The 10,769-nt window shown below is 33.8% G+C and overlaps 1 protein-coding gene across 1 annotated transcript in view; it reads left to right on the forward strand.

The window, feature by feature from the left end:
• LOC137620647 (uncharacterized) overlaps nt 1-5,933 on the forward strand; it is a 97,032-nt gene extending 91,099 nt beyond the window's left edge. The window contains exon 14 of the mRNA XM_068350978.1: nt 5,387-5,933. Coding sequence (XP_068207079.1) covers nt 5,387-5,749 — 363 coding nt within the window. The 3' untranslated portion in view covers nt 5,750-5,933. The remainder of the gene's footprint in view (nt 1-5,386) is intronic.
• The last annotated feature ends 4,836 nt before the right edge of the window (nt 5,934-10,769 follow it).

Raw genomic sequence — 10,769 nt, forward strand, 5'->3', positions numbered from 1 at the left:
AGAGAGAGAGAGAGAGAGAGAGAGAGAGAGAGAGAATGCCCATACCTATAACCACGGTTGAGCTAGACCGTGCCTATAGCTACGCTGTATATATATTTTTCCCCAAATGCCCTTTTTCTTAGGTTGGATGATGGTACCAAAAGAATAGAATCTTCTTGTTTCTTAGAAATTCTTTATGTGTGATGTTGCTAGCCCTTTAAAATTTCCTTTGATTCCATCATACGTATACATTTAAATCTAGTGTTCTGGTGGATGGTAGGCCAACATAAATTTCAAACCTAGCAGACGTCAGATGAGGGATTCAACACTCACCAAGGAACCCACAATGGCTAAATGTCGCCTACCTGTCATTCGTGTATGCTGGTTACCACCACGGTCCAGATATACCAGGTCAGCCAGACAGCGTACCGATTTTAAGCCTCTTCTGCGCACCTACGTCATCTGAAGGGGCTTAGTGTTGGAGAGACCCATTAAGAACGTAGATCTATCACACAGTCAATGTCAATAAAACAACATTTTACCTTTGGAAAATATTTTATTAAGTTACAACTTTCATTTTTTTTCTTAGGGCCTCCCTGCATGGTTGTCCTTGAGGTTCTCTATACTTTATCAAATTATTAAGATATCGCATTCGAAAATATACCGATATCTTAACAAAAAAAGCAATAACATCGTCAGGAACTTCAATACCAGACTGTTTTAATTCTAAATAAAGCTTTTTAAAACAATGTTTTCCCTCCATGAGAGCTTCCCCGTGTACAGCATTAAAAATCTCCCGCATTATTAACAACTGTGAAAAAAAGTGACTAGAAGGTGCATGTAATTCCCCCCCGATTAACACATGCTATCCAAGTATCATTCCTTAGCACTTCTTCAGTCTTATTTCCTAACTCATGATATTTTACACAAAATTTCTTTACAATATATTCACCAATGTATTTAAGAGCTTCTTCCTCAATTACTCCCCCAATATCTTTCTTTTTCTTTACTTGCTCTCAAAAGGTCTTCTTCCTCGTCTAAAGCATCTTTCTCTAAATCAAAATCTAAATTTCTGAATATCTGCGTTGTTAGGCATATTTCTAACGCTAAGTCCCTTTCTTTCGTGTTAGATTCATCGTCTTTGGCTGATTCATGAGATTTTTCAACGGTGGTGATATTACACTTTTCACTTAATACTTTATTTTCCTTTCCTAGTAAAAAAAATTTTATCCGAAATTTAAAGTTCACAGCATGAGGATGATCATAGTGCCCATCCATTTGCCTTATACACCCAAAGAAATGTTCAAGGCAATCTTGATTTAGTGTTTGTGTAATTAGGTAGTCAATTTCTAGGACTTTCAATACCTAGTAAGCTAGACTTCATGTCATCTTTGTAATCGCCTGGTTTAAAATGAATCGAGCAAACAGTAGCATCCACAATGTTAATTCTGTCTGCACGGCAACATGCATGTATCCACTGGTCTATGTATGGTTTTTCTTTTGGAAAGCGATGGTATTTTATGTTTGAGCTTTTAGTTTTATCATGTCTATTATAACAGCCACATACTGCGCAGTTACTTGGCATTATTAGTGACGGAATGAATGAATGAATAAAATGATAATGGACACAGCGTCTCCTATTGTTTACGTTACCTCTATAGGTAGCTAACTAAGGCAACGGTCCTTTGTTTTATTTACCCACGTGTGTGAGACGGGGAAGCTTGACGTCACAGTATGGGTGATTCACAGCTTAAGCTGCGCGTTGGCTGACCTGGTATATATAGACCTTGGTTGCCACATACCTACCATTCAATAAACCAAAACACAAACTCACATATGTGTGCATGTATGCAAGTCATCAATTGGCCTATGGCTTAAAGCCCCAACCCAGGAAGGGATACTGGAAGAGAAGGAAAATAACAACATTTAGGGCTTTAAGCGTGAAAGTGGTACACAAGAGAAAAACAATGCAAGACCTGTGATTTGTTTAAAAAGAGAAAACTGGATGTTTTGCTACTTAGTGAGATGAAGGTAAATTGAGAAGTGTTTATACGAATGGAATGGAGAAAGTGACGTTGTCTTGTGTTGAAGTAGCTGAAAGCTGTAAAGCCAGAACATTATTAAAAATCATTTGGGTCGAGAACAGTAAGGGTAATACTAATTATTTCCCCCCAGAAAAACTTTAATAGTGGGTATATTGTATATGACCCAGAAATAGAAATAATGAGGTGAAAGATTTTTAGTGTCTGAATCTGTGCCTGACATTGTTTATAGAAATGAACGTCTGGTTATGCTAGGTCAGATGAATGAGAATATGTTGTTGACAGGTAAGATTCTGAGTTATGGGAATAAAAGGGTGCAGTTGAAATGTGTTTTGCTAAAAAAAAGAAACTTGAATATTCTAAAGGAGTGGTTTCCAACGTGTTTAAAAAAGTTATAAATAAGACTAGTTTTGAAGGGAGAAAATGGAGAGGAAAATTACTTTGCAAGATTATTTTAGTCCTGAGTATAGTTATTATGTAATGATAAGATGATGAATGGCTGGAGGCATATCTGAGCATAATTTGGTAGTAACAAATGTTAAGATCAATATAAGTTCAAGATAGAGGAAGGGGTGGAAATGTAGCCGTAAAAGTAAATATGACAAATAAGTCAAATGAAGGAAGAAGAGAGGGTATGAAGAAAATTGATGAACTGTGAGCTCAGGTTAAAGAGCTGGAATGAGTGAACGGGAAGTTTATAAATTTTCATGAATGAGAACCTGGAATATTAATTTGGACGGAGAAAGAATAGAAGCAGCTTTTTTTTTTATTACCTTGCTTATTTAGGAGTATATATACGTATCATACTGGTACTTGAGAAAAGATGTGGTGAAACAAGGAAGGCAGAGTCCCTAGCCGCAAAGGAGATAATTCATCAAGATATTGTCAAGATACCTTTCCTTTACGAAAGTAAAATGTGGTGCTGAACGCATGGAAAAAAAAAGTTATGCTGTTGATACAAAAGGTTTGCATATTGAACATGGAATAAAAACTACAAAGATAGATAAATAATTTGAACATGCCTTGTCATGTGGAAAGAACGGAAGACGACAGGTTCGTGAAATATGTATAAATGAGAAATAAGGTTAGACGGGAGAGAAACCTGGAAAAGCTGGATGGTGAGAGAGGTATATGCCAGGAAAGGGTCTTAACATACAGGAAAAAAAAAGGGGGGGGGGGTTGATTGGCACAGCGTTTTAGTGTGTTTCAGCATGCTGTTGATGACCCTTCTACGTAGGTGTATGAAGCGGCTAATGCTGTGGAATTGTTCTGCCATAGGGTTCATCCCCGTTTCGTTAGGTGACACATGAATGTGGAAATGCCCTTTTTTTATAGAAACAACCTATTTATCAAACAACCTCATGTTATGTATGTATGTATGTATGTACTGTATGTATGTATGTATATGCATGTAAATTTATGTATGTGTATGTGTTTGTGTGTGTATATATATATATATATATATATATATATATATATATATATATATATATATATATATATATATATATATTTAGGTAGATAGATATAGATATATAGATATGTGACTATCAATATATACGGATGATCGAGTGCTGTCTGTTACTTTACAACAATTAATCTTTGTTTTCTCCTTCTAAAGATTTAGTATTGTCGTGAGATGATAGAAGACACATGTCCACCCATATACTGTATAATGAGTCACATACGTAAGACCTTGTCTATATATATATATATATATATATATATATATATATATATATATATATATATATATATATATATATATACAGTATATATGTATATATATATGACATAATTTGGTGTGTGTGTGTTCCAGATATACTCACTTCAGCATCTGTTATTGACTCAAATATTTCCGAAAATATTTTTTAGAACACATTAATAAAAATGTGGAATGTAACTTCATCAAGAAATGTTACAAAGGAATTCTTATATTCTCTATATTTTGTATTGTAAAATGCAGTTCATTTTTTACTTAAAATCAACTTTTTCTCCACAAAGAATATGAATCTTCTATAACGTTTTTCTGATCCATTATTACTACTAGGCATACTACTATTATCACAACTACTACTACCAATGATAATAATAATAATAATAATAATAATAATAATAATAATAATAATAATAATAATAATAATAATAATAATAATAATAATAATAGGGAGCACTACACTCTGTAAAACTTTCTAAGATCGGCAGGTACAAAAAGTGTGAGATCTGTGGATAAGGAATGTCCTTTAAGTGCTTCCCGTTTAAAATTTTGGAAGTCGAGGGAAAAGCTTTGCTTCTTAGTTACACCACTTTACTTATTTCTTTGTTTCCATACATATACTTTATTTTCTTTTATCAGCCTTTACTTTAATTGTTTAAGCAAATAGTGAAGTATAAAATACCGATATTATATGTAGCACCTTTTCATACATTTCTCCTCTTTTGAAAGAAAAAAAAAAACATTTATTTTTTTATTAATGCATAAATCATTAACTTTCTTAAAATCGTATGTACACACACAAAACTTTGATATATCATTTACTTTATAAACTATTAATACCATTTAATAGTAAACCATGCTTATAATAACACTCACATACACAAATACGTTTTTAGACAAAACGAACTGGATTTATGAAGAGTTGTCATCATCGTCATTGGTTGTCCAATGTTATCACAGCAGGTGACCAAGATCAAGTGGCTTTTAATGACATTGACCGTGACCTTTTAAATTTAACTACGAAGCATAAGACTCTTACATTCTTGCGCCTGGCAAAAAATGTCATCTACTTTTTTAATCATGATAGATGAAGTAAGATATATCCAAAATATCTGCTGAAAATAAAGCACTACATTTCATGAAATAAAACTCATTTCAATATACTCCTAATAAGATTACCATACCAAAAAATTGGCCCCGTATGATATCAGTACCGGCCACACAACTAGCGATCTTAGAATGTTAGACAAAGTATAATCCCCGTATTTATAAATTCAATTTCCGCAGGCTTTATACTAAAAAGCCTGTGGCACTGATGGAAACTAATATTATACCTCATTTCCCACTTGACATATTTCCATTGTTATCAACCGAGAAGAAAAATCCGGTGTTATCCATTCCTCAAAACTATATTTCAAAATCAATAAAGATAAATATAACCCACTTGATAATGAGATTACGAAAAAGACCCTTTTTATGTACAGTATTGCTTTCTCTTTAATTCAGTGTAAAAAAAGGTTTTTGGAGGTAGAACAAAAATTGATTGAGAGTATGATAGGATCCTGGCGTATTGTCAAGAATACGATACACAGGGCGTTTTTTGTATGAGATTAATGAATGACATACGTGATTGGCATTTTTTTTTCAGATAGAAGTGGATGACACTCCACCACCTTTAGCACCAAAGAAATCTTCATTGATAATTTCTGCTGGGGGAGGAGGGGGAGGCCATGAAGGGCGAACTGGAGTCGGACACGACTTCAAGAAAAATGACGAATCGAAAATAGTCTCTGGGAATGGTCGAGAGAGTCGTACTTCAAACCAAGACGTTCGGTGTCTGAGTATAATGCGCGAGAGTCGCCAGGCTCTGCCAGAGGGAAGAAGCAGCAGCAGTTTAAGTGGATACTACGGAGGGAAAGGGACAAGCACTCAGCACCAGAGAACCGCCTACCATACATCCGACGTCCAGCTCACCACCATTTATCCACCTCCGAGACGATTCGAATTGTAATGCAGGGCCTTTTCCAGCATTACCTTTCCTTTGTACATTCATGTCAATATTCCTGTTTTCACTAAGGAAACGATTTTCATTAGTTAACCTTTCATAATTTTTGATTTACGAAATAAAAAAAATGTTAGCTTACATTGTTAAATATAAGATATATAGGCAAATAATAAGAAAATAACCAAACAAAATAAACACTCTAGGATACTTTATATGCTGTAATAAAATTATCTATCACATCTCCTAAAACGTATCAATTTGCAAAACCACTGGCATGTAAGAAATCTTTTGACCATTGCAGACAGCTTTCTCCTGTTATTATCCAGTTCAAACAACTCTCTTAACAAAAATATCAGATAAAGCCTTTTTTGGAGTACAGGCTCTTGCTTAAAGAGCAGACTGTAACTAATGCACATGTTCTTGATTAATGTTTACATTTCTTAGTACGATAATTTTACTCTTGCACCCCTAAACTGTATTTCTTAAGGCATTATACATGAAAATGTTCAAAACAGAGGTAAGCTTCTATATAAATGACTATGCTGAAATGAAATCGTCTGAAACCTCTTAACCGCAAGAATCATCGCACCAAAACACCCGCCACTCTTAGATATTTCAATTACTACCCACTGCTGGTACGTTACTCCATTTCATTCACATGTAGAATCTACTGCCAATGAATCATTTCCAATTTTTACTTCCAATGAATCTGCTAAACGAAATTTCAGACCTTATTTCATCGAACAAAATACTCCATCCCAAATAAGGTTGGCCAATGATTATACTTTCCAACTATGCCACTATAAAAATAGTGGGTGGCCTAAATAAATTCCCAATGTTACTATTTCTATTAAATGGCCTCTAGAACTAAAAAGATATGAAAACATCCAAGAAAATATTAGAAATATAATAAGAAACACGGGTCATAATATGATAGGGGTCTACCTAGCGGACTGAATAGTGGCCTATTGAAGGACCTTAGAAATAAGCAGGATCATGATAATCGTGAATAAGATGCTATAAAAACATAAAAACAAAAACAAATACACGTAGTGCCAATAATTCTATGAAAGAAAATACATTGGCAAAAAAATAGTGTATTCTTCAGATTCACTAGCAGTTTTTTTTTTTTTTTTTTTTTTTTTTTTTTTTTTTTTTTTTTTTTGGTTTCTGCCACTCCATCACTTTCATCGTACCTGTCTCCATGACTTAGGCCTCATCCCATTATGTCGGACGTGTTTCCATGACTTTCAAAATGTTTAAAGGTTTGTAATAAACAACAGAGGCTGAGTACAGTAAACCGTAGAACAAACATATTCAAATAAATGAACAAAACCCAAGATCCTCCCTAGCTCAACTGAGACCTTGAGGAACAAGGCAATGGGTGCTGATATCTCAACAGTTACAGAAGAACAACGATCGCCCCCAAAAACCTCAGTATCTAGCTTAGAGGAACATTAATGTCGTGTGCCAATGGAAATCTATTAGCCTACCACCTGGGTAAGACTTTAATTTGGGACCCCTAAATGTAAATCATTGGCAACGCTACTATGCTACATTTTGATAATTTTGTTCTCTTGGGTTCACATTCCTTTATTTTCTCTTTAGAATTCCATTAGAAAATGGAATAAACGCATCATTATTCCCGGATTATTTAATTAATCAAAAGGATTATTTTTAGGACTATTAGAAATGCCATAATTGTGTTGATACACAAGAAATTATTTCTTATCCAACCACAGACTGGAAAATCCATTACTACTTGAATTACACCTATCACCAACCATTAATGATGAAAGATCTATTTTCAATTCAGTTGAAAACTCAAAACACCGGTATACTCGGAAACACGTTTCCGTGTATATCGGTGTTTGAGTTTTATTTATTTTTTTTATTGAGGTAACCAATTAGTAAGCGTATTACTAAGACGACGTACACTCATTTATTACTGTGTACCCAATTTGTAGTAATTCATATAAATTTATTTGAAAGGCAGATCCAGAAGCCTGTTTTGATCCTTTCTAAAATTTGAAGTAAAATTGGCCAACTCTTACGCATTTATATAAGTCGTTGGAAGCCCAATTTTGCAAATGGAAATTAAAAATTTCTGGCGTTTTATAATTAATTGTCGTAAGACATGAATTAATTTATATGGAAAATACTAATCTATTTTCAAGGAATTTGCAAATAATCATCGTGGGACAACTGACAGAATCAATGTGTCAAGTAAAATTTTAACCGCAATTCACAATAGTTGCTGTATTATATTGTAAAAATAATAGCATAAGTGTTTTTGTTTTTTAAATTTTCATTTAATGTTGCTAGACACGTTTTACTGTGTGTGTAGATATTTTTACTGCTCTGGCTATCATGTGTTTTTGACAATTTCTGGTCCTCTTTCTTGCCACCTTGGACCCTGACAGGACTGGACCTATAAGGCTTAATGATTCCACATGACTTTATAACGGAATTACTTGTTCACATTGCACCATATATACAGTATGGGCATTCTTGCTTTTTGCATACATTAAACATGACAGTTATCGTAACCTTTCATATTTTTCCTCAACCACCCAACCGCAATTTCTCATTGGAGAGTTTATTATTATTGAAATACAGTGGGAACAATGTTAGTAGTCCTGTATAAAAATAATATAATTATATATTTCCCGTAATAACAATTTCAAAAACATTTAATTTATTTTATGTCATATTCGCAAACATTAAACAAGATGTATCCTACAAAGTATTCTCGTTTATGATGGATTTAAGTTGAACTATGAATTTTGACCTAACTCCAATTATGAAATTTTCCTAGAATGGTAATGAAAATTACTTTTACCAAGTTAGCAGATGTACATATCAATATATAAAACTAACAAAATGTCTCTGAGACATTAAACCACTTGTTTTTCATTATCATTTTATACAAATGACTTTTTATCATTTGTGGTTTAACTTTCCCAGCACTTGTAACATAATAAATCTCTTGAAGAATGATTTTAACGCATTACAAGGTGACATATCAACTCTCCATTGAAATGCATCTGTCGGCGATCATTAGTCAAATCTCATTTTAAGGCAGATACGCGATCTGTGTTTCCACCATAACGGCTGGGGTACAACAATAGTTTTAGTGTTTTCGCCTATCCAACCTATCTAACAATCATGACAACAGAAGAGGGAAAGGGGATATAGTGTTACTGAACGAAGGGCAATAATTCAATACCATCATAAATGGTAAAATACACCAAACACACAAAGATGTGTAAGGAAAATCATACGCCTTATGCGTCTGAGTGAGCCTGAAATAAAAATTTAAATGGCACTGCAGAACACATTGTACTTTATCCCCTTTATAACTTTAGGTGGAAGGTTTTAAATGAAGTGAATGAAAAGAGATATTGAACAAGTGTACACCCAGTCTAACGTACCTAAAGAGGTCATTCAAATATATGATTTAGAAGGGGAAGGGGTAACTGACTTGATTTTTATGGTAGATGGCGTTAAGAGTGGTAACTTAATTGGTATAAAGTACAATACTACAATTACAGTGTAATGGAATGTGAAAAATCCTTGTATTTGTATTTGTACTATTCAGCTGAAATTAATTTTTTTTTCTGAAATGAAATCAACATATTGAATTACCTGAAGATATTAAAAAACAACACATTTTTTAACAGTTCCTAACTAAGATTAAATGAATTTAGCAAAAACATATCTAGTTTAGTACAAAGGAAACACATTATACTACCTGGAAATTTTTTTTTTAAAAAACAACACAATTTCATTCACATTCCTAAATCTCATCCAGACATAGTGGCTCCTTTCTTTAAATTGAGATAAAAAGTGTGATTCTTAACTATGTTTCATAAAGCAATGGAAGACTATTATTATGCCATCCTCGTCAAACCATTTATAATCTTCCCTTTCTATATGAAGTGCTTCATCATGTAAATGATTACCATTGCCTCGTTGAGGGTGGATATCGCCAAATAGCAAGCGTTCTTAGGATTATGATGTATTAAATTTTGCTAAGCTTTCCTTTCCATGCAACTTTTTTTTTTTTTTTTAAGTCTGTCCTGACACGACTCTACTAGTAATTTACAGTTGGACCATCAAACTAGCAACATATATCATCGCTGCTTTGCTTAAGGGGAAATAACGGCAAAAATCTGCCCCTCACAAGTGAAAAACAAAAACTTGACTTATCACATCTTTCAAATATACACTTTAATAGGATGATTAACTGGGCAGCCACACGGGACACTCCTTGAAGAATACCCGGTAAAACCAGCTTGGCTTCCACTCTTTGGGAAAAAAAGTTCATATCATGATATGAAAAAGATAAGACTTTTCCGAATATGACCAGCAAAGAACAGTTTTTTATCTATTTTCTGGAAGTTTCTCCCCTTGGTTCGTTGCATTCTGCAAGTTATGAGTAACCTTTGATTGGAGTGCTTGAACAAACATCAGCAAGAACTTTTCCTAACCAGATAAGAAATCTGTAGCTTGCTAAATGATTATTTCCTATTTTAATTCAAATGACTACCAAAATTATGTTAGAGCAGTGCAACAAGTAAATTAATGACTCAGAAGTCATTTGACAATAATCTCTACTGACAGCAATCCTACCTACAGCTAATTTTGCATGGATCGAGCATCACAATTACTTTGGTTGAAGCAATCTAATATAATACTGTTTGCATTCCTTGGGATTTGCTCGGAGCCACATTCAACAGCACTAACTAGGACTGGCTTTGAAGTAATTTGGAGTGGATATGTTAAAACTAAATTCATCCAAGGCTTGAATTCTCTTTGTCTCTCAAGCAATCCCTTGTAGTCGCAGACAAATGCTTAGTATTTGTATAACTATGTAGGTTTACTCTAAACCTCTGAACCATTAATTCCTGGCTCTTCAACACTAGCTAGCTAAATTGAAACTGCAGCTTTTACAGATAGCCCTAATTTGTATTTTGGTGTATAGTCAGTGTGACCTAGCCAGACTTCATATTCCAAATGCACA

This window comes from Palaemon carinicauda, chromosome 2 (genome assembly GCF_036898095.1).
Source record: "Palaemon carinicauda isolate YSFRI2023 chromosome 2, ASM3689809v2, whole genome shotgun sequence".
Taxonomy (NCBI): Eukaryota; Metazoa; Arthropoda; class Malacostraca; order Decapoda; family Palaemonidae; genus Palaemon; species Palaemon carinicauda.